The 25,332-nt window shown below is 41.3% G+C and overlaps 1 protein-coding gene across 2 annotated transcripts; it reads right to left on the bottom strand.

Annotated features, from left to right (window-relative positions):
- Nucleotides 1-876: 876 nt before the first annotated feature.
- Nucleotides 877-20,972, bottom strand: LOC102057469 (granulocyte-macrophage colony-stimulating factor receptor subunit alpha-like). Of its 2 annotated transcripts, XM_055702217.1 has the most exons (13): nt 20,890-20,972; nt 17,221-19,639; nt 16,355-16,570; nt 16,047-16,180; nt 12,342-12,465; nt 10,938-11,067; nt 10,671-10,846; nt 9,156-9,295; nt 5,552-5,590; nt 4,432-4,561; nt 3,908-4,004; nt 3,009-3,090; nt 883-1,530 (listed from the first exon to the last, which is right to left on the bottom strand). In XM_055702217.1, the coding sequence occupies exons 3-13, from the start codon at nt 16,437-16,439 to the stop codon at nt 1,456-1,458; spliced, it is 1,212 nt and encodes a 403-aa protein (XP_055558192.1). In that variant the 5' UTR covers nt 16,440-16,570; nt 17,221-19,639; nt 20,890-20,972; the 3' UTR covers nt 883-1,455. The 2 variants fall into 2 exon arrangements, with proteins under 2 accessions (XP_055558193.1, XP_055558192.1); XM_055702218.1 differs by lacking the exons at nt 12,342-12,465; nt 16,047-16,180 and having other exon boundaries at nt 877-1,530.
- Nucleotides 20,973-25,332: the final 4,360 nt, after the last annotated feature.

Raw genomic sequence — 25,332 nt, 5'->3', positions numbered from 1 at the left:
TTCTGTCTTCTCTACATACATTGGAAGACAGCAATAGATCCCCTTAGCTTTCATTCTCCAGGCTGAAAAATTCCAGTTCCTTCAGACCCCCATAATCATCTTGCTGCCCTGCTTCTGAACTTACCCAGTTTGTCAATGTCTTTCTTGGACTAGGAGGCAGAAATCTGGACATGGGACTGCACGTGCAGACTCATGAGTGCTGAGGAGAGGGAATAATCACTGCCCTTGACCTGCTGGTCCACTCCTTCCAGTATAGCCTAGTATGTGGATAGTTTCTATAAGGAAGCATGTCTGATTTGTGTTAGTTTGTTTCCCACCAGGACCTCAGAGCCTTTTCTACAGACCTATCAGTCAGTCATTCCCTAGGATACATAGTTTTTCCCATGTAATTGGCTTTGCATTTGCTTCAGGAGGTTCCTATCAACCCATTTCTTCAGCCTGTCAAAAGCCCTCTGAATAGCAGGGCTCCCTTCCTGTAACGTTAGGCAGTGCCCTCGGTTTGCTGTCACCCACAGTCCTGCTAAGGCTGCCTTTCATCCCACTGACCGTTACTGTTATCACTAAACACTCTGAGTCTCAGCATTGATCCCTGAGGAGTGTCGCTCATGACCAGTCACTGCATTCAACAGCCTGGCCTGTTTTTCTAGTACCTTGTCCTAACCCTGTGGCTCTGAAAACTTAGTGCTCAGCTCGATAGTAAAGACCTCTACTTGAATGAAAGAATACAGGGATTAACTGAGTCATGCACTCAATATTTTAGAATACTGAAGTGGTAGAAAGGCAAGTAAGCAGCAAGAACATAAAGAGCTAGGTACTAACAGAAGTAAATTCTGGGCTGATATCAAGTTTATGGTGGCTGATCTCTTAACTTACAAGTAATGCACTTAGGCTTTAGGATTAGTTAGGGTTTTAGACATACTCCTGTCCTTTGAGATTCCTGTTGATTACAGGCCATCACTCGATGTGTCAGCCTGTTTTCAATCCCATTCTCAATTTTTTAGTTGCCCGTGTGTACTTTAAGAGATCTGAGGAAACTTCAGGTGTGAATAGACCCATTCTTGACAGTATAACAATAGCGTTCATACACCATCGATTTTTTTTAAAAAAAATTTATTCATCTCAATACATTCATTCTTATTCTTTTTAATGTAAGACAAACCCATTGTTTTTCCTTAAACAAATTAAAATGTACCTAAAACTTCTCAATGGAAATATTTCAATCATATTCACCAAATGGAAGATATCCGATCAGGAAAAGTTACCCAAACAGTTAAAGTTAGCCAAAATTAAAAGAAAATATAATGGCATTTTAAAAAATTACATGTGAGGTATCATTCTTTCTTGGCTGCATTTCTGTTTTTGCCAAAAGGAGGAGGAAAGTGATTCCAGGCTTTCCACAGGAATATAAAGTTGCCTGAGCTACAAAATGCACTTTAAAATTCCTCAGTTTCTTTGTTATTTCACTACATCAGAAACTAATATTATCTCTTCATTTTCAGATGTTATTGTCTGAATTTTGCTCTCCATCAGCTGAAGGGAGAATAAAAACTTCCATTAGTTTTATACATGTTAGGTTAGCATATACTTATGCATAATACTGAGAGTTTTTCAACTTTTGTTACATATTTTATAGAGATATTTTGCTGCTTTTTTTCTTAGCTGATAACCTATCCTTAGCTGGACATAACAGTGAAATTTCAGCAACTTTGTAATGCTGTCATGGACAGGGAGGACGTGTTTTTCTCCAGTGCACCACACAGGTTACCCCAGATCATCGCAAATGAATTCACTCTCTACAACTACCTGGCAGGAGGTTGTAGCGAGGTGTGTGTGGGTCTCTTCTCCCAGGTAACAAGTGATATGACAAGAGGAAATGGCCTCAAGTTGCACCAGGGGAGGTTTAGATTGAATATTAGGAAAAATTTCTTCACTGAAAGGGTTGTCAAGCATTGGAACAGGCTGCCCAGGGAAGTGGTAGAGTCACCATCCTTGGAGGTATTTAAAAAGGTGTTTAGATGTGGCACTTAGGGACATGGATTAGTGGCGGACTTGGCAGTGCTGGGTTAAAGGTCTTTTCCAACCTAAGCAATTCTATAATTCTATGAATTCATACAAAAGGATTAACTTCACTAAGGTATGAAAGTAGATGAATACACATTGGCCTGAAGTTTAGGTAATTGAACAGAGCATGAGAAATTACTGGACGTAACATGATCAGCTGCTGGACAGGAAAAGGGTGCAAGTGAGCTGCTGGTCCTTATGCTGGTCTGGTCAAATGCTCTGTGTGACCACTGCAGTATGTCCTGTTACCTTATAAAACCCTATTTTGAACTGTTTTCTGTGTCACCCTGTTTTCTATCCTGTGTGTGTGTCTTGTTAGCAAACTTCCTTGAAGCTGGACTAGTGGATGAGTAGGAGAGACCTGCACCTGGAGACACCCAAGGTAAGAGATGGTAACCTAGTGGGGAGAACCAGCATGTGAACGTAGAGATCAGTTGTGAGGAACTTGCAAATTTATGGTTGTTGTGAATTAAGTGAATGAGTGTGTACACACGTCTCACTGGCAAATTTCAGCCCTGCTCAGCTGGAGGGGAGCAGGAGGACTGGCATGTCTGTGACCCTATTTATGTGACTGCTGCTGGTGTTGAAGTGGCATTGGTAAATGCACCTGTGGTGGCATTTGTAGCTGGTTGCATTAGTGTCCTCTGTGTGTGTTGTACATGTGTGTGCCTCATGTTGGGAAAATGCACAGCCTTTGCTGCTGTCTGGACCTACCAATGGGAGCATCAGTCCCTGCACCTGTGAGACTGGGATGGGAGAAACTCCCTGGTTCTGGAAGAGCACTACATTTACTTCCCTTAAAAAACTTGCCTGCTGATTTTTCTCTTGTTATTCCTCAAAATATGGCAGTTATCCTCTGTGTTAAGTTCCTTATAATTTAAGAAATACCTGCAGTAGAGTCTTATATACTTTTCACATAACTAATGTAAAATAGAAAGAGAACATACCTCTGGATTTGTATCAGGCAGTCCATTAAATGCATTTTTTGGCCCTGGGATTTGTGGAAATGCTGCTTCCCAACAGCTAGTCCTGGAGATCAAGAGGGATGAAGTAGAAAAGAAGAATTAAGTAAGCGTCATGTGTCAAAACAATTGCACCCTTGAACCAGCTCTTGTCTTCCACTGCCAGCATAGAAAAGAAATGAAAAATATGCATGATCTCAACACAGAATGAACACATATCAAGAAAAAAATAAGAATTTGGATGGTAATAGTTTCATTTTTGGTTAAGGATTCACTAGTTGTTATTTTCTTCTTTGAAAGGAAAAGGAATTTGTCCTGCTCTTTAAGTCACTACAACCAGTGACAAGTGGGTGTAAAAATTTTAACAAGTTGGAGGAACAGTATCTTCTCTGAATTACTGTCTATTTCTATACAAAGTGCGTGTAATGGCAGAATATCCATTTTCTTTCTCTTTTGCTTACATGTTTTATTTCAAGAAGCAAGCTGCTTAGCTTATGTGCTTTCAGATACTTTCATTTTGCTAGAACTATTCTAGTAAACGTTGCAAAATCTTTATAGGTAAGTACAGTCAACCTGAGTGTTGCATAGACAGTCTAGATGGCAAATATTCTGAGCAGCTGTACTGTTAATATAAGTAATAGCATGTAATTGCTTTCCTTGCCATGTTGACAGAAGGGACCCTTGAAAAAGTTGTGTGGATCAGCTAGGGAGGCACTTTGGGCATGAAGATTATAGTACTTGCCTCAGGATCACTCATTTGGATTGATTTCTACTACAGTGTGAGTGAAAACATTTTATACAGAGACACCTCTACTTTATTTAAGAACTGCAGCTATATTTCACACAACCACAAAAAATAAAATAAATGCAAAAATTAAGTTTACCTTTTGCAGAGCAAAATTGTGATGATTGCCATTAAGAGTGTCACAGCTGCTACCACAAGTAAAATCCATACTGAAGAAGAAATAATTTCTTCATTTACTGAAAGAGAAAAGTCATAAAGTATTATTGTTAATGAAGATGAATAGATGCACAGCTGTGTCAAACGTCTGCGCTGGTGACTGACTGATGAATGTCAGTCTGAAAGGTTTCGCTTGGTATAAAAATCAACTCTTTAGCACCTTAGCTGCAATGTCTACTGGAATGGACCAGCACTGAGCCTGTTTGTCCATCTCCTGCAGTAAGCAGGTGTCACTTCATCTGCAAATGTAACTTTTTGTATTTATTTCCAATGTTGGAGTGTAAAGACATTTATTAAGTCTCTTCTTCCTCTTCTTTGTAGTGTGGAGTGAAACAAAATGTTAGCCGATCCTTTATATATCTGTGTGTCCATCAGTATGCAGCATTGTGTGAGGCAGACTGGACATCGCTGTGGGGAGAGTAGCCCGAGGCATGGATTTGTTCTTACCAAACTCAACGGGTGCACTCCACTCCCCCCAGGTTGGGCTCACGAGGCAGGTACTGCCAGCTGCTCTCATTTTCAAGAGGTACTTCTTTCTTGCATTGGATCTATGCAATATGTGACTACTTCCCCCTTCCTAAAAACAAAGCAAAACTGAGTTGTTTTTCTTTGTTATATGTCTAGGTGTTGATAATATTCAAGTGTCGTTTACCAGTGAAACTTCTACGAGGCTATGGGAGCATTGCTTGTAAAAGTAGACTGCTGTTCCAGAGCAAAAAATAAACATATTCACGTTCTTTATGTATAAAAACGTATGCATCTGTGTATCTAAAAAAAACCCCTGTCAGTAAACTTTTTAAATTTAGAAGTTTTTAGTCTTTTACCTCATATCCTGTAACTTCTTATGATATAGTTTGATTTACTGACAATTTCCCTCAGCACACTGACAGACACAGAAAAATATCTTGAATTGTCTCATTTCATTACTGCTAGGATTGAGTGATTTGAGGAGTAAACTGTATGCACCTCACCTTCCTCAGTGTTTGCGTTACGACTTTTCAGGAATAGCATAACTATCCAGCCAAATCTGAAAAATAAGTAGAGGACTGCAATACTTAGCGTTACTAGAATTTGCTGAAATGTATTTGCTCTTGGAGACTTTCAGGATAGAGGTGGGATGTGCAAGCTGCACAGGTTAGAAGGAGGTGCAGCATACCTGGAGGGTAGCCTCCATCCCAAAGTGATTTTGTAGTCTTTGTTTTTCATAAACAAAATTATATTCCTAGAAGATGATTCCTCTTTGTCTCTTTTCTCTGCTGTCAGCGATGTGTAACTTCAAATTCTGTTCCAAATAGTTGAGGGGGAGAGTGGACAATATAATAAAAAAACGGAAGGTTTTTCAAAATACTTGCAAAATAGTAATAGAGTTCTGCCCTTGAATGTATAATAAATAACATGTCATGATGATTTAGGAATTTGACCCATTAATGGAATTTCTAAATAAGGATCTCATAAAGCATAGGGCATTGAACACATACTGATTTAAAGGCATTGGCATACTATTTACTTTCCACAAATGACTATGAAAATAACATGTATTGCTGATTAATAGGACAAGCAGACTTACTTGTATAGAAGCGTATATGGGTTTTCCCTCAGGATTATCCTGTAAATTGAGAAAATAAACATGATTCTTTTGGTTGCTTGTTTTGTGTTTACATAATAAGTCATTTTTATTTACTGTCCCCTTTTCTGCATTACTCTTTCTTATCTACTTAACAGTTTGTTCAGAAGAACTAGTAGTTTATCTACCGTTTAGTATCTAATATGTAATTAATCTCAAAGGCCAAGTTTACATAGTAACTAATTCTTCTAAGGAAAAGTATTTGTTTTCCTTACCACCAGAGCTGAGAAATAAATTTTATTCCAGATTGGTGACTAAACTGAAGTACAAGGAAACCAGACCTGAATGAAAACTGTAACTTTATTCTTACACACACTAAGAAAAAACTAAACTGTGAAATAAACTTTTTTAGTTTACATCTACTGTTTATATTTTACAATAGATGTCTCTATATTTAATTGCAAATTCTGTGTTAATATTGTTTCCTTTTTCCTCAGATGAAAATATTCAGGACTGACATGGATTCACAGATATTTTAAGCTGCCCTCCAGCTAGATACAGTAAAGTTCACTCATGTCTTCTGAATAGCCTTAATGACTGCAATGTAATGCAGTGACCACACACAACTAATGACTGTGGACTGTATCAACTCCATTAGCCTGCCAGAGTTATGCAATTTTTTAATTATTTTGAATTTTGTATTACTCAATTTTAAACCAAAAAGAACTTTATCCAAACTTGTTTTATGAAACAACTGCATGCATGCTCATGTGGCACCTGAACCTGAATTTGCAAAGCATGTTGTTGTACAGGACAGCTTCTAGAATCTGTAAACAAGCTAGGTTAAGCACAGGAATCCATCTAGGAGGAAGTGCAACAATATAGTCTCCCTTTTTTTGTGTTTATGCTGAAATAATACATGAGAAATCAAAACAATGAGTCATGAATGATTTCAGAAAGTGGAGTCCAGAAGGACAGGTGGTCTTTTGCAAATTCTGGAGGAACACATGTGTGAAAAGGCACTGCGTTTCAAAAAAAAATGAAGGAGACAGTGTGTGTGATAATTAAAAAGAGACTCCCTGCTGCAGGGGATGGTGGCACCAATCTTCTCACCTGACCTGAAGGAGGAGGTCTGCTGCTTGCCTGGGGCCAGGACCCCGGATGCTGCAGGACTGCCAGACTTGTCTGGCCATTGAGCTATTGACCCTTCCTGCTCTCCTGTGTGGGCACCAATGATATGGCTGGGGTAACCAGGATGGTCTCGAGGGTGGTGGCAGAGAGCTGGGAGGACGGTGAAGGGCAGGAAGCCCAGATGGTGTCTCCTCAGGCCTTTCAGTGAGAGGGAAAGGCTTGAGCAGAACTGCAGTCATCCAGCAGGTCAACTCCTGTCTGAGAGGCTGGTGTCATAGCCAGGGCTTTGGCTTCTATGACCTTGGGACCCTTTTTGAGAAACAGGGACTACTGAGCAGGAGTGGGATGCATCTCACCAAGTGGGGTGAGAGTGTCCTTGCAAATAGGCTTGCTAATCTTGTGCTCTGTGTAAAGGAGTGCCTTGAATACATAGAGCTCTGTCTTCGGAGAAATCATGAATCAGTAAGGGAGCTTGTGAGGCAGTCATCAGAGGACCAACCAACACAGGTGACAATGTAGTAGGTGTTTGTTCCATATCTCTCTATCAAGAGAAGGAAGCTGATGAGACCCTCTTCAGACAGCTTGAGAAAGCCTCACAGCCACAGGCCTTGGTACTCAAGGGAAACTGCCCCAGAGGGCAAAGCTGCCACTTGATCTACAAGGATAGCCTCCTCAGAGCACAAGAATAGTCCATTCTGGTGTGCAAAAAATCGATCAAGTGTGCCAGGTGAGCATGGCAAGACATGAAAGTTGAGTCTGAGCTCAGAAACAAAAAGGAAGTATGCTGAAGGTAGAAGGAGGGATTTAGGAAGTATGCAAAGACATCATCTGCACATGTAGGAATGGAGTCAGGAAAGACAAAGCTCAGCTGGAGTTAAGGCTGGTGAGGGAGGTGAACACAAGAAAGGTTTTTATGAGTGCACTGGCAGCAAAAGGGAGGTTAAGGAGAATGCAGGCCTGTTGGGACATTGGAAAGGCTGAGGTATTTGGTTCCTATTTAGCTCAGTTTTCACTGTTAAGGTTTGTCCTCGGGTTTCCCAGACATCCTGATCTATAAAGCCTTAACTTAAAACATCACTGGAGAAGAAACCAAGAGCCTCAACAAATTTAATTTATTGGTGTCAGACATGAAAAAATGTGATTGAAATTATGTTACTCATGGTATTACCTTTTTGTTTTTGTTTGCTTCCAATCCAAGTAATTTCCAATTGTGAAAATAAAGTTTAAAGGCTGACTAATACAATATATGTTGGTCATAGTGTATTAGTAAAACAATACAAGTTTATACCTGGCAGTAGTAATGCAATAAATTTTACAACACTGTAGTTGCTGGATCTTGACGTGAAAATTGCTAATAATTATTACAAAAATCCTAGGCAATTCAGGCTGTATGTGAATTGAATATTCTTTGTAAACTGAATATTAGTCGTATTAGAAGACATTAAGAAGTATGTATTACTTTACTGCGATGCACTTTGATTCCAATGTCACACAGAGCTTTCTAGAAGCTTTCTTTGCTGCAACGGCCAAGGGATTCAGAGAAGTAATCCAGTTTTGTATCAGTTAGGTGGGCTTGCAAGAAAACTTATCCATGAAATAGCAAGCCCGACCTAGACTACGCTCCCGATAGCAGCAATCTAGGGAATGCCCTCAGTCAGCCACTAGGCGGCCAAGTCTGGTTGTAAAACAGGCAGCTTTTTCCTTTGTTGTCACTGTCTGCCACCTTGTGGTCATTGGACGCAATTCTGCCAGAGGTCGAGCGGAGCACAGCAATCTCACTTCTTTCCTATGGCTGCAAAAAGACTTGTAAAGCCAAGGTCCGAATTGGACTTTCAGTCGTTTAAATAATTCTTTCAGCAATCTGTGATTACTCTGCCTTTCTGCGTTCTCTCACATTTATTTACCTTTTATTGAACATTATACAGCTTCAATTTTTGGACCAACAGGTGTGTTGCTTATATAAGATGTCTGGATGAGCTATTTACATTTCATATATAGCAAAATTTCATTCACGTTGATCAACTCATACTTGTTAAGTGGATGCACATTTCTCCATTGGGTATTTACAGCCCAGCTCTGCCCTTTCACAGAGCAGCAGTCGCTGGAAGGTCTCTTAATCCTGGACAGATCTAACAGGTCTTAGTGAAAGAAGGGCCTTTTCTGAGTTTTGCCACAGCCAAAGCTGTAATATGTTGAAATCCTGATTAACCACACTTCTCCCCTTAGTTCCACACAGTCACAGTCACCGTCATCCAGTGTATCTCCAGCAATACCTCACCCGGGGAACAAGGATAAAAAAAAATGGTGCAATATGGCATAACAGGGTGCTTGAAAGGCACAGCCACAAAGGAGTATGGTGCTATCTATGAAGAAGGGTAACCATACAAGAGGGCCTGACTTTTATCTTTAATCATGCATATTGGTAAATGCAAACACATGTACTAATGTTAAATGTAGGTGAAGAAATACCTCTTACCTTATACTTTATGTTGATTTCATATTTAAAACACTTGTCTTGGTTAGAGTGATTTATTTGGGGTCGTTGCCACTGGATTATGCAATCATTTTTAATTTCATCACAATTGACAGTGATATTTGATGGAGGCATGAGATTTTCTGAAATTATATAACCAAGAATTCAAATAATTTAAATCACTTGATCTCTTTTTGCTTTGATAAAAGAGAGTGCAACTGCAAGTAACATCTCTATGAAGAAAGATATTATTTTGTATCTATTTTTCTTAGCAACTCTGTTAGAAATAATCAAAAGACCAAAGTTCTTTAAAACTTTTCCTCGGGATCAGAAAAATACAGGGACTAAGCCAGGGAACGTGACTTAGGAGCATACAAAGATACAAGTTCCATCCATTTACTAGACTAAGAAGGTAGAGTCCTGTCTTCTTTTATAAGGCTGCTTCTACTGCAGAAGAACAAGCTGATGCTCACCCTAATGTAAGAAATCCAAAGATCATTTATTTCTTCAGGCCTCCTCACATGATGCTTTTGTGACATGAAAGTGTTACTTGCTTGGTGTTGTGAACTATGCACTTTATTCCCTCTTTCCACAAAATTATCCATACACTTATGAGAAAGATGCTTCAGCTTTAAGAATCTAGCCAACTCCTTCACGTATCTTCCCTCATTTCATAGATGTGAGCAAAAAGATGAGGACCTTTACATTTTCATCATTGCCAAGGACTTGATTATTGTAACAGCAGAGGATAGTTACTTATGACAGAAAGGGTAATAAAAGATTGACGGGAAAGCTTAGTTTCATCTATACTATTTTACATCAATCTTTAGAGACAGGTATGGCTTATTTCTGATGGGCTATTTAGTCAAAGAACAGTCTTGTTTCACCTTGAGTTGACGCTCGGTAGAGTTGATGCTCAAGAAGGAAGCTCAATTCCTCCTTATAGAAAGAATGAAGCCTTGTTTGACCATCTTTTTGGAGACAATACCAAAATCAGTGGAACTTTGCCAAAAAGGCTTTGCTACAGTAGAAGTAATTGCACAGGATGCTTCCAAGCAGAGCGCCGCATGTGAAAGAGCATAGGAAAAAATGGGGCATTTTGTACGTATATCGATTTCTTTAATGAAGGGTATGGTGTTGGCATATGCTGTCCCCACTGGCAATGAGAAGCAATCATGCTCAGATGAACTTTTGAAAAGTCTCCTCTGTTGAAAGGTCTTTGGCCCTTATTGGAAGGTTAGCAGGGGGAAGTACAATTTCTTAAGTCCTGGGGACCTTTCTGGAGGAAAACCTAAACCCAATAAGGGTAGTTTGCTAAAGAATATAAGGAAAGCTGTAGCTGTGAGCTTTCTTTTTTAATTTCCCTCATTGCCCTTTTGCTTGGGGAATAGGTTTTCTTGAAGAGGCCACAGTCTTATTTTGACTACTGAGACAGGGCACTTAGTTCCTTCTCAAGGATAAATGCTCTACTACCCTCATAAAATAATGAAAATAAAGCAGAAAAAAAATTTTACTTACCAATTTCATACAATTGAATGTACTCATCATAGAATTGGATCAGGGAGTCCTTGCTAGACCCGTTCACCAGGAAATAAGCTTTATTTACATCTATCCTCACATTTTGGAATCTACATCCCCAGTTTCTGCCATTTTCATCTCTAATGTAAAGCTCACATTCCATTGCATCATCATACCTGTAGACAGCAAGGTATTTTAGTTAGACATGGACAGCGTGACGTGTTGAATGAGAACTCAGACTTCCCTAGCTCAAGCAGATCTACTTACCTCGAGTTCTGCCAGTAGAGGAAGTACTGAGTGTCTTCTGGAGCATCCCTGCCTGCCTGCCACGTGCAGTTCATGAGGGAAACGTTATAAATCACACAGGAGAAGTTTTCAATGGCTGACCCATTTATGCCTGCAAACACAGGAATGTCCGTGATGAGGAAAAATCATGTGACTCGATCCAGGCTGGAGGATCTTGGTACATGCTTAGATATGTTAGACAGCTGCGACTGCAGCTGGTTATTGCTTGGGTTAGGAATTACTTGCTTCATTTTAGGCAGTAACAATGGAAGATATTTTCACTGACAGATTCAATGAGTAATTTGTCATGGATAAATCCTCCAAAGATATGATAGCTGCATCTGATAAAGTAAGTCTCAGGGGAGCCTACACTGCTCTAGTACAGGCTGACAGCTGAAGTGCCTACCCCTGTGCTTTCAATTGTTCCTGTTCAAAAGGAGACTGGTGCCACGATGCCACAAAGCAAAACAGTCACCTATCATCCTTCTATACCCTGCCATAGCATTTCTATTTGAAGGATGTTCTTCAGTGCCCTGTCAAATGAGTGGATAGCATGAGGAGGATCCCTGTGGACTCCAGAGAAGGACAGAAAGGGAAGTGCAGAGTTGTGAACTTTTTCAAGACCTCGGGGAGGTGTAAATGTAAACTTGTGAGGTGTTTGGACTCTGCAGTGATACCTTCTTCCACCTGGGATTGACATGAGGAATCTTCTGATCACAAACATTTCAATTTACTTCTTAACCCCCAGCCTCAAGAAAACCCAATAAGGAAACTAAACATACACTTTAAAAGGAAGGATGATTTATCCATCCTTTTATAAAGAGTTATCAAGTATTTTGAGCTTGATGAGGCAGGAAGCAGTGCTGTTTAGTACATGCCAACTCCATGTTGCTTAAATGAGCAGATCTTGTACTTCTTTCTCTTAACAGTCTTATATATATTACCCCCTCATACAAAGAGGAGTAAAGGTTCTCAGACCTTCCATTGTTGTGGATGGGACACTGCAAAGGTTTGGGCATTACATCATGAGATATGCGGTGACAAAATTCAAGATGTCACAGATTTCTCAGTGAAGAATTTCAAAACTACAGCCACAACTGTGTTTCACTTGAATTTTTAAAGACATTCAAATGCAGTCAATAAAATATTAGCATGAACAGTTAAAAGAGAATTAGTAATTAAAAAGATGGCACCAAGTAAGGTGGCAACTGCAGACTGAAAAATTGCTGAGCTAGTTGTAGGAAACTCCTTTTCTTATCATAAGGCTGTGAACAAGAAACTGTTCATCCTAGAGGAAACAAATAAAGGGATGAATGGTTTCAGTTTTTCTTTTACCCCCAGGCCATTGGAAGTAGGCAAATCCTTTCCCAAAGTCTAGCATATTACCTTGAGGAATATATCTGCATACGGTTGAGTATGTGCCATTCATGTTCACAGCTGTGACAGAAAAGCTTGCTCCATTGTGCAGAGGAGGTGCTATATTTCCAAATGTGCACTTCATGTCCTCTGCCTGAAAAATGTCATGCAGAAGGTTTACTTTTTAGTTTTTCATCTATTGGTTTACACAGTGCTGCTCCCTGTAGAAACTGCTTTAGCTTGTGCTTGATTTGTAACAGTGGGACCACTGTGAAGTGAGTAATGTAGGTACTGATGTCTTCCCAGGTTTGAGAACTCTTTTCCCAGAAGCTTTGGGTGATGAACTTCCACCACTGTAAGGTGAAGAGTTCAGTGCTTCCCTCCAGAAAATCTCATGGAAATGTTAGGAATAGCAGTTCCTCCCCTCCTTCTACCCATAGTCCACCAAATCAGTTGAACTGCCTCAAAATAGAGCGTATGTGGTTTCATAAGGGTCAACAGATGGCTGTAAAATGCTTTGTACTCGTTTGAAAGACAAAGTGAGATACCTCACAAATGAATGCCTAGGCAAGGAGCTGGCTTGAGATTCATCTCCATGTACATTAGTTTTCTAAAAACTAGCATCTAAGTCATGTAGGTGCCTTGTCTATGCAGTGATGAATGAAGACACCAACAGTGGAATATAAGATGCATGGGATACACTGCCTTCAGAGCTTAGAGGACTATAACTTCCATGCTTAGATAGTTGAAATGAGGATGATGTGAATCTACTCAATTCTGTGATTACTTGAACAGGCGGTATAAATGCATGAAGTTATCACAGGAGTCCCCACATGTCAGAATTTTCTAGATACTGCCTACAGAAACATTAATGTTTACCATAGATGTAGTATACATCTTGCTTGACACAGTAGTGTAGTGTAAAATGCTCGCTCGCTCTCTATTTATGCGAAATAGAGTGTCAAAACCAATACCTTCCTTTTACAGTTCCTGCTCCTGAAACAACTTCATTTTGGACAGAACCTACCCAGTCAGATGCACAAGAAATATTTGCCAAATGGGTGGAGACAACTTTGAACTCTACAGGAAGAAAATTTAGCTAAGGCAGAAGTGATACATGTACAGGGATAATCCCAAGAGGACAGCTTCATGACTTGCTTCAAACTATCTGTGCAGTTTGTAAAGGCCAGTGAAAAAGAAAACTATTTTGGGTAAAAAACATAGTAGCTGCAAAACAGGAAATGCTTAGCTTGCTGTCTTCTCTTCATAGGTATGGAAAACAGACTAAATCAGAAGCAGAATTTGTCTTTTCATAAAGTTATGACATTTCTCAAGTAATCCATTTACACAAGATCTGAGTTCTAGATCTCCTGTCTGTAATCAAAAGTTTGGATCTGAATTGGTGCTGAAGTTTGGGTCTGGAATTTGTCAAGGAATGTGAAAAATAGTAATAAGAGCTTCTACTGGTGCATTGGTCAGAAAAGAAAGATTAAAGAAAGTGTACTGTCCCTCATAAATAAGACAAGGAGGACTAGTGACAACTGACATGGAGAAGGCTGAGGAACTCCATAAGTTTTTGCCTTAGTGTTCACTGGCAACCACTCTTCCCACATGTCTCAAGTCCCCGAATCTCAAGGCAGGGACTGGGGGAATGAAGTTCTTTCCATCATAAGAAAGATCATGTTTGAGACCACCTGAAGAACCTGAACATACAGAAGTCCATGGGATCCAACAAGATGCTTCCTACAGTCCTGAGAGAATTAGCTGATGTAGTTGTCAAGTCACTCCATCATATTTAAAAAGTCATGGCAGTCAGATGAAGTACCGGTGGCTGGAGAAAAGTGAATATCACACCCATTTTTACAAATGGTCATAAGGAAGATCCTGGGAACTACTGACCAGTCAGCTTCACCTCCATGCCTGGTAGTCATGCAACAGATCCTCCATGAGGTTATGTTGAAGCATACAGAGAACAGGGAGGTGATCAGAGACAGCCAACATGGCATCGCTAAGGTCAAGTTCTGCCTGAGTAAGCTAATTCTCCTCTTCAATGGAGGACTGCATTAGGGTAAGAGCAACATATATCATCTACCTGGATTTCAGTAAGATCTTTGGCATGGTCCCACACAGCATCCTTGCCTCTGAAATGGACAGGTGTGGGTTTGACAATTGGGCTGCTAGATGATAAGGCACTGGCTGGATATGCACATCCAAAGATTTACAGTTGTCCATGGCTTGCTGTCCACCTGGAAACCGGTAACAAGTCGTGTCCCTCGGGGGTCTGTACTGGGAGCAGTACTATTTGACATCTTCATCAATGGCATAGACAGTGGGATAGAGTGCGCCCTCAGCACATTTGTAGATGGCACCAAGCTGAGTGGGGCAGCTGATTTGCTGGAGGGAAGGGACACCATCCAGAGGGACACTGACAGGCTGGAGGAACAGGCCCATGCAAACCTCATGAAATTCAACAAGGCCAAGTGCAACGTCCTGCACCTGGGTTGGGGCAGTCCCCTGTACCAATACAGGCTGGGGGATGAACGGGTTGAGAGCAGCCCTGCAGGGAGGAACTTAAGGATACTGGCAGGCAAAAAATTGGGCATGAGCCGGCAACGTGCACTCACAGCCCAGAAATCCAGTCACCTCCTGGGCTGCATAAGCAGAAGTGTGGCCAGCAGGTCAAGGAAGGTGATTCTCCCCCTCTACCCTACTCTCATGAGACCCCACGTGAGGTACTGCGTCCGGCTCTGGGGTTCGCAGTACAAGACAGACCAAGACCTGTTTGAGGGGTTCCAGAGGAGGGCCACAAGAGTGGTCAGAAGGCTGGAACCTCTCTCCTCTGAAGGGAGGCTGAGAGAGTTAGGGTGGTTCAGCCTGGAGACGAGCAGGCTCTGAGGAGACACTGTTGTGGCCTTTCAATGCATAAAGGGAGCTTCTAAGGAAGACCGAGAGACACTTCTTACCAGGGTCTGTAGTGACAGGGCAAAGGGCACTGGTTTTAAACTGAAAGAGAGTCGATTTAGATTGGACATAAGGAAGACATTTTTTATGATGAAGGTGGTGGGGCACTGGCACAGGTTGGCCAGAGAAGTTGTGTGTGCCCCATCATTAGAAGTGTTCAAGGTCAGGTTGGATGTGTCTTTGAGCAACCTGCTCTACTGAAAGATGTCCCTGTTCATGGCAAGGGGGTTGAACTAGATCTTTCATTTTTTTTACCACCCAAACCATTTTATGACTGCATGAACCTGCCTGCCCCTCAAAAACCACTCCAGAAATATTTTGTCTTTACAGGCTTCTGTGTCCTAGCAGTCAGCCCTGAACAAGCATATCATTGCATCTCCAATGCCCCTGAATGCTTATGTCTTGTTTTTAGGTAAGTCAGTAAGGAGCCGTGTATCTAATTAAATCTGTCCTTTGTACTTAAAAAATTCTTTTCTGAACATCTATACATGCCTCTCACAAAAGTTCCTCTGAAACCAGGAAAAGAGGCAATTTTACACTTCAGTCTCATCAAGGCACTGATTCCACGAAGACCTCTGAAGGTGAGTTTCACAAGAACAGCCAGAGAGGTTGGGTATGCCTCAGTACCATGACAGGTCTCAACAAATCTAGAAAACACTGCTAAAACACAATCTTGTTCTTAACATGGATACTTTTTTCAGTTACTGGAGGATATGAAAGAAAAAGAAGAAAGTGTAATGATGTGTCTTTTAAAACTTTACATAGCAAATTTACCATTACAGTCATGGAAAAATCTCCTGCAGTCACTGAACACCAGTCCTCAGTGAAATTCATGCTGCTCATCCAATTCAGTTCCATTTTCCACTGATCCAGCATCAAATTTCTGATAGGTGAGTCTGGCATTTCCACTGCAAGTGTCACATAACAGGATCAGTAAGGTGCAGGACCGATTCCCAGATTTTTGGGTGCAGAGGTTACTACCTAGCACATCTAAGACAAGGAAAATTAAGCACAGCAACCCCTAATGAGAAGCACATTACACTTCACTTCAGAGGATTGCCCTATGGAAGTGTTCTACTCACAGTCTGTGCAGTGCCAGCCAGCACACAACTGGGTGATCAGCAGCATCCACTGGGTCATGGAGATGAGTGCACGAGGAGCCACCATCTCTTCCTTCTTGGAGAGAGAGAACAGTGAAACTTGCTCGAGGTGAAGGATGCCAGTGTGAACCACTCTACCCTGAATTTGTGTAGTCTGACTTGCTCGTATGTCTGCTTCTACACCATCTGACCATGTTTCTGTTTTGATGGGAGGCAAGATTAGACAGGCTTCTCAAGCAGTCACAAAAATGTTCAAATAAACAGTAACAAAGTAAAAGAAGTTGCCCTTTTCTGTAACGAAAAAATTTGTGTGATGATTTGTAAAGCTCGTGATCTCAAGAGCACTTCATAAAACTTACATACATGCGTTTGGCAACTGCTACTTTAAGGTCTAAAGTTTATTTATCTGTCTGCTATATACAAAAGTTAGGATGAATAGACTTCAAGGGGGTGGGTAAACAGCTGCAAATAGAAAGTATCAAAATGGGTCACAGCGTTATCAATCAGTCCAAGTTACCCAATGGTGAATACAGTAAGTTTGGTGAAGGTATTAGTTTATGTACTTTCAAGAAAGTTTTTGAGTACATACTTGTGGATCTAGGAGTGGTGTCCAACTTCTACAAATCCAGTACCAAACCCAGTAAGAAAATCAAAACTGTGACTAGGACCTTTCTTAGCAGACAGTAGGTACTTCATCTGCAAAAAACTTCTTTCAACTTAGCACCATTTATTGCTCTGACAGCTTTTTAGATTTTGCCTGGGACATCACCCCTCCAGCTCTGGACTTTCTAGAGTCTCAGTGAATACCTCAGCAAACAAAATAGTTGGAAAGATAAAGATGGACCTACCTTCATTTTCAGAATGTCTTTATCTGGTTTACCTTTCTATCATAGACTTCAGGCTCAGAGGAGATAGGAAGACTCAGATTTTAAGTGATAGCATGCCTATAAATAGGGCTGTTTCCCTTGCAGACTGTGTTTTGGGAACTGTCGTGCCATCGGAAGTGTTGCAAGATATGATGTTCATCACTTCCCTCCTGATTCTTACCAAATTAGAGTAATTGCACAGCTCTTGATTTCATAGAACAGGAACAAGCCGTTAGCTGGTTAAATTTTCCTTTCTGCTGTAGAGAGTCCACTGGTGCTTGAGAATCCAGCGAGTGCATAAAAAACTTTTATTTTACAGGTATTTCTCTCTAGCTCTAAATAATACTGAGCAGTACAAAGTATCTCTCAATACAAACCATCTCTGAGGGTTGGGAGCTGTGGGGGGCTCCCCATGGTGGGTCAGGGTGGGATCTGGCAGCCAGGGCCCATCCCACCCCCAGCCAGGAGCAGCCAGGGGCACCAGGGGTGCTGACATGGGGTCCTGGGCCCTGGGCAGGGTGGGTGAGCCTTGGAGGGCTGGACAGGGATGCTCTGTGGGGGCACTCAGGAAGATGACAATGCAAATTGTGAAAGTTCCTTAAGCCTGTGGATAAAGATGACTTCAAATCTTGGATATGAAGTCTTCAAATAAGATATATCACTCTAGGGCCTGCTGCTGAGCATTTGATACCTTCTCTGGTCACAGCTGTGCATTTTCTGAAGGAAAGTGTTCTTCTCAATAGTACAAAGCATCAAAAGCTCCCTTATACCCTGAAAGGCTTTTCTTCATGGAATACGATGTAATTTACTTAATATGGAGATCTATAATCCTTGTGAAGTAATTTCATTTCTTCACATGTTGAAATTGAATCATCATTAGAAAACATGACATTTTTCAAACAGCAAGATATGTCAACATTTTCCTCTTGAAAACAGACAGATCTGTTCTGCTGGAATTAAAAACTTGTAGGAAAGAGAACCACCCATGTGATTCTCTACCACTGCCAGCCTACTATATTTGGAAAAAGTCATCTGCTGCCCAACGCGCTTCCAGGATGCTCCCTGATTCACCTTCATCAAAATCCCAAGGTCATTCCTACCCTTCTGCTTCTTTATTGACATATGGAGTGATATAACCATATCAGGAGTAATACATATACCAGCTATTCACACATAAAAAAGATATATAGTTATTTCAAAAAGGGAAAGTGAAAGATAATGCCATGCCAACTGTCTTCAGGGACAAAGAGGACTCACTCTCTAGAGACCCAGAAATGCTTAGGATCACGAGTATTTCTGCTTCCTAGATTCCTGCTAGAGTGTGAGATTGATGACTGATGGGCTATAAATGGACCATAATTTTCCACATTTATTCTCTTCTGTTGATTGTAAACGTGAATGATGTAAACTGAGTTGTTACTGAGACCAGGCAACATTCCAAAGTGGATCTCTGACCTGCTTTCTTCTCCGCAGCTCATACAATATAAAGAGAACAGGTGTAGCACAGCAAGTCTACTTATTGTATTAGTAACTTTCTGCCTGCAAAAGTATTTTCTACAAAAATAAAAACTGAACCAGCTTCATTTCTGCTTACATGCAGTACTACAAGCACAGAGCAAGACATGAACTGAAAAACAATGTATTGATGCACTGTGGTTGTGTTTATGCATTTTATCAAGTCTGTTAGTAACTTGGTATTGGTTGAGGAGATGAACAACTCACCTTGAGCATCCAGAACTTAAAAAGCTCGCCATTCCTAGAAACAGTAATCAAGAGAGAATCAACAGTCTGGTCTGGTCTTTTGTACTTTCAGAGGGAAAGGTCTAAGGCAATGGTAGCTTTATCATGACCAGTTAATTTGAGTTCACTTTCTTCATATGGTAGGAGAGAATAAAAATATGACAAAGTTTTTCTGAAGCATAGTTATGAAGCAAATAGTGGGAATGAGGAGCAAATAATAAAAGGTGGATATTCTACTAAAAAGCAAATCTAGTTATAGAAAAACTATTTGATAAGAATCACTATGACTACTCCTATCACATTAAAGATGTCAACAGACAAAGCAACTGAAAGTTTACACTTCAGGTCTGGGCCCATGGTAGTCATTTAGAGGAAATGTAGTCCATTCTCAGGTTTCATTGTACTTCCAAATTAAAGAAATTCCACACTTACCCATGTAGGTATTTTCTGAACACTTACTGTGCTGTAAAGGTGGAAGAAAGGACTTCAGACTACAAAGAATGAACCCCTCTACACTTCATTATGTCTTCATCTTCGGAAGAAAGCACTCATTTTTGTGGTGGTAATGGACTACATTTCATGGAGAAGGGATGGGGGGAGGGAGTGCTCAGGGTAATAAAATCAGAGCCACAGGAAATGTCGCAGACAATCAAACAGGGTTCTGGAAAAAGAAGGAAGACAGAGTTTTTGTGCGTCTGTCTTTCTCCTTTCCCCCAGCCTCTCAGCTCCCTTGGTTTGAATCCTCCAGTAGGTGAGTTCCCAGAGCATTAAGCAGTCTCCCCCCACTAAAGCAGCAGCCAGAAACTAGGAGCTCTGCTCACCCACTGGTGCCTCACGCTGCAGGAGTGAAGAAGGGAGGGAGCTGAGGTGAGCCATGCAGCCCAGAGATCTGGCTGGGGCAAGGAAGGCTGGGATCAGTTGCACCCAAGTTGCATTTACTGGTCTTGCGCTGCTTTAGGGATAGTGTTTAAGGGCAGCTTTGCTGTGAGGGGGCTGTAGTTCCACAGTTACATTGAGATTTCTTGGCACAAGCAATTGGACCACAAGGCTTTGCCCCCTGACAGCTGTGGCTGCATTGCTGGGCAGCATCTGTATCTGAGGCACTCTTTCATCACACTGTTTAGTGTTGATGCAGTAGGATCTTGACTGACCTGACCAATTGGGCTTTTTCTCTGCCTAAATCTGATCCTGGGAAATGATGTCAACTTCCAGCTTTTGAGTCATCCCAATCATGCATCTTACAGTGGGTGGACAAGGGCAAACACATCTGTCCAGTGCTGGGTTCTCTTTCTCCACTTGAAGTCTCACAACTTTGTGGCTACTTGTGCACCACCCAGGCAATGCCTCACTCTAAACAACTCCTGAGCCTGTAGAGCAGGCAGCAGAGAAGTGTGCTTTCTGGGGCTCTCTCAGATTGTACACCTCTAACACAAAGAGGAAGTCTTGGGTTTGAGGTTTTGGGGTTTGGGTAGTTTTTGTTTTTAAACTGGAATATACTGCAGGAGAACAGTCTAAACAGCCCACAAGGGCAGTGGAGTCACCACAGACAAAGGAACCATCCTACCAGGGGATTTCTTTACATATCTATATTTAGGGAAAGTCCTCACTTGAGGCTTTCAAAATTGCAAACAAAACAAACAAACAAACAAATAAATAAATAAAAAGTGAAACTGTTGCTATTAATGGTGTTACCAAAGGCTGTTTTCTTTTAGAGGTCAGAAAACTAGTGCTGAGTGTCCTTGCTATGATCCAGGAACTGGAAGAGAAATGAGGAGAAAGAGAGAGAGAACAGAAAGCCAGAGGCACTGGGCTGTTTACAAACTTTTGGCTCTACAGGGAGTAAAGTCATTGCAGGAACAGGATTAAAACCAACCTTTCTTAAAAGCCACAAAAGCCTGTAGAATAATTTACCATTCCAACAATAATAGGAGGGCTCACTGCTTGGGCATTTTGCTATACCGGTGTGTTACAGCTTTTGTGTAGACTGCAAAAATATAAATGGGAGACATAACCCTCTTTTTGGTCCTTGCAGCAAGAACTTCCTAGTTTTTAACAAATCTCTTTCTCCACAGAACAGAGGAACAGCCAAGGAGACCAGGCTAAAGGACTTCTGTCTGTATGAACATTCAAGCCACACAGTTAGAAGGTTATATAGCCTGACCATCCTTGCACATTGAGTGTTATCTCGAGTCTTTGCCCAGGCATGGGAAAGGAATACCTTAATCACCCTGATAAACCCACCTCCACTGTTTCATGGATAGGATTTCTGGTGTTCTCATCAGGGTGCTGGTAGTGAACAAGTTCTCTGAATAGCTTTGCAGTTTCACCAGTTTTCATCGTGAAAGCAATGGGGGTGTAAGTGCACGAATGGCCATGATCAACTGTGAATGAAGCGGGATGGAGAGGTCCATAAGCAGACCTTGTCTGTTTAGTTCCCCTTAGATTAAAGTTAGCTTTGGCTTTAGTTGGCCACTTCTGATGCACATGCTCTTATCTTTAGCCAGTTATAACTTAAACAGAAGGCTCTTGCTCTGCTTGTTTTAAAAAGCTATTAAAAATAAATTGTTGATTAAAACTTATTTAGAAACACAGAATCATAGAAAGATTGGGTTTCAAAGGTGGCTTCTTGGAGGTAATCTGTTCTAGTGGAATTTTATGACCCTGAGAGAACTTTATCTACCATGAGAGGTTTTCAGCCATCTGAGATGACTTTAACCATCCTGAGATCTGCTGGAAGGGCAAAATAGCAGGGTACAAGCCAGTCAGGAGAATTACAAGAGATTGCTGGCAAAAATATTTTGATACAGATGCTGGACAAGATGACTGCAGGAGGTACTCAGCCAGATCTGCAACTCCTCAAAGAAGAACTGATCACAGATGTGACAGTCATTGACAGTCTTGACTGCAAGCATCTTGAAGAGGTGGACTTTAAGGTCCTAAGAGAAAGAAGGAAGGCAAATAGCATCCTATATACATTGGATATCATGAGAGCAGACTTCAGCTTGCTCAGGGCAGTATAGGATCTGAGATCTAGTGCTCTGACCATTTCTCAGCTCTTAACTGGGACACCGGCAGTAATTCAGAGACTTCCACTATGGATGTCCTGGACTCCCACCAACAGCTTGGGTTTCATTTCCAGCACCTCTTTCCTGTTCTTTCCTGTGTCTTGGATACCATGATGCATACCACAGGTCATCCCTTGCAGTACCAAGTAACCTCTCTAAATGGCTCATGATGTCTTCCACCTTTGCTTTGAAATGCAATCTACTATGCCAGAGGTGTTCTCACATGCCTCATAGACCCAGGTGTCTGTGCCCTTTGCCATCGCTTCCTGCCTCCTGACCTTGTAGATCTGGCTGAAGGGCAGACCTCAAAGGGTTATAGTGAATGGGGCTACATCTGGTTGGCAACCAGTCACCAGCGGTGTTCCTCAGGGCTCAATGCAAGGGTCAGTTCAGTTCAAATATTTATAAACAATTAGGATGCAGGAGTTGAATGCACCATTAGCAAGTTTGCTGATGATACCAGACTGGGAGGTGCTGTTGACGTTTGCAAAGGGATCTAGATAGATTGGAACATTGGGCAATGATTAATGGGATGAAATTTAACAAGTCCAAATGCCAGATTCTGCACCTAGGATGGAATAACATCAGACACAAGTATAAACTGGGAGAGGAGTGGCTGGAGAGCAGCCCTGCAGAAAGGGATCTGGGGGTGCTGTTGCCAGCAGGATCAATAGGAGTCAGTAGTGCCCTGGCAGCCAAGAGGGCAAACCACACCCTGGGGTGCATCAAACACAGCATAACCAGCCGAAAGAAGCAGTTACCCCGCTGTATTCAGCATTGGTGTGGCCTCACCTTGAATATTGTGGGCAGTTCTGGGCCCCACAGTTTAAGAAGGGTGTGAAAGCCCTTGAATGCATCCATAGGAGGACAACAAAGCTGATGAAAAGGCTGGGAGGCATGTCCTGTTAGGAGTGGCTAAGAACTTTGGGCTTGCCTAGTTTGGAGACAAGAAGGCTGAGGGGTGACCTCGTTGCTCTCTACAGCTTCCTGAGGAGGGGACATGGAGAGGGAGATGCTGAGCCCTTCTCCCCGGGAACCAGTGATAGGATAGGTGGGAATGGTTCAAAGCTGTCAGGGGTGATTTAGGCTGGACATTAGGAAGCATTTCTTTACCAAGAGGGTGGTCAAACACTGGAACAGGCTTCCTGGAAAGGTGGTCAATACCCCAAGTCTGTCAGTGTTTAAAAGGCATTTAGACAATGCCCTTAACTATGTGCTTTAACTTTTGGTCAGCCCTGAAGTGGTCAGGCAGTTGGACTGATGGTCCCTTCCAACTGAAATTATTCTATTCTATTCTATTCTATTCTATTCTATTCTATTCTATTCTATTCTATTCTATTCTATTCTATTCTATTCTATTCTATTCTATTCTATTCTATTCTATTCTATTCTATATTCTATTCTATTCTATTCTATATTCTATTCTATTCTATTCTATATTCTATTCTATTCTATTCTATTCTTTTCTATTCTATTCTATTCTATTCTATTCTATTCTATTCTATTCTATTCTATTCTATTCTATTCTATTCTATTCTATTCTTTCTAGTCTAGTCTAGTCTGGTCTGGTCTGGTCTGGTCTGGTCTGGTCTCTATTTCCTCTGCTGCAGGACCTCCCTTGGTGCCTCTCTGCTGGAGCTCAGTTCACAGTATGGGCTGGCTCAAAGCGTGTTTCCCTCCAGCCAGGGCTCTGCTCCAGCCTAAACTGAAATTCCCACAGGAAACTCTGGTTTAATAACAACTAACTCTGGCTTCTCAGTTTAGGGGCCACCATACTGAGTTTTTTCACCTAGCACAGTCTTTTCTTAACCTCAGCAGCACCTCTTCTGTCTTGCAGGAATTCAGTTTGCCAGAACATGCAAATCACTTGAGACATTCCCCTATGCAACAGTCTGTCCTATTTTTCTTCTTTTCTGGCAGAAGTGCAGAAACAAAGATCAAACCAATTAAGTTGTTTTAGCAGCCTCATGTAAAGCTTTGGAAAAGGTCTTCAGGAATAGAGTTGCCTAGTAGGCACAGGTGAACTTTTTTTATTCTGTAGAGACACTCTTCAAATAAGGCCGATGTGTAGAAAAAACAGATCATTTGTAACAGCAGTATTAGAGAACTCAGCTGTTGTGACCATGTAGCCCTGTAATATGGTATTGCCATTGCTAGCACCAGGCCGTAAGCTTTGTAATAAGTTTGTAAGGCCTCAGGGCTGAAGTTTGTTAGGCTTGTTCTGCTTGAACTTTTCTTGGCCTGTTTGTAGTTTTGTTTGACCAGGTGTCCATGGCTAACTTGGTTTACTTTTGCTTCTGTTTATATGGTACCACCAAGGTTCTACAACTCTAATGCATTGATGCAATGTAGGTCTGGATGACAGCAGTGGCCTTAGAAATAGAGACACTGGATCAGGCATAGAAGAGGTGTAGAGGCATGGGGCTGGATAAGAGATGGGACACAGGCATGGCACTGGGCACTTCATGGCTCTAAATGGCCTCTAAACCCAGGTTTGCCCAATCTAAATAATCCATCCACAGAAGCACAATGTGTGATTAGCCTCCAAATTGATGGTTTTGTCTCATACCTCCTTACTAATTGAAGGATCCAGGGTGTGCTGCTTCTGTTTTGTCCAGATGTTACAAAGTCCCACAACCAGCCTGTTCCATTTGCAGCTAGCAAGTGGCAGGCTTCTGCTGGAGAGCTCAAAAGCTCAATTTCCAACATTTCCCACCCACCCCCATAGACACATAATTATATCTGGTACCTGTTAGTGATCATATTTTAAGCTACTTTTTCATCTACCACAGATATGAAGTGGTGAAAAGCGGGAGGAAATGTTTGGTTTTATAAATGGCTGTGAGCAATGTCTAGGGCATGCTGTGCTGAAGTGGGCAGCAGCATAGTTTGAAGGCAACAAAAAGACTTATGAGAAAATTGTCTCCTGAACACTTTAATAATATTTTAATTTTAATATATTTTAATATATTTTTAATAATAATAATATATGCTCATACAAATAATTTTGTATGAGCAAATGATAATTTCTAAAAGGTTTAATCTTCGCTGGTGTTCAGTGGATTTTCATAGAGATGAAAAATTTTTATTCCTGATCACAATCTTGAAATGACTATACCTTTTCTAAGGCACTGGACTACTCAAGATCCTGAATAACCCCCTTAAGTTTGGTTGTTCTTATTTTACTCTTTTGCTTGGTGTTGAAAAGTCGTGTATTAACTTCCAAAGCACTACTGAAGTGTTTTAGTTGAAACATTGCATGAATACTTCTGATAAGAAGAAACAAAAA

This window comes from Falco cherrug, chromosome 2 (genome assembly GCF_023634085.1).
Source record: "Falco cherrug isolate bFalChe1 chromosome 2, bFalChe1.pri, whole genome shotgun sequence".
Lineage (NCBI taxonomy): Eukaryota > Metazoa > Chordata > Aves > Falconiformes > Falconidae > Falco > Falco cherrug.
The sequence above is the reverse complement of the archived record's forward strand: the minus strand, read 5'-3'. Positions and strand labels throughout refer to the sequence as shown.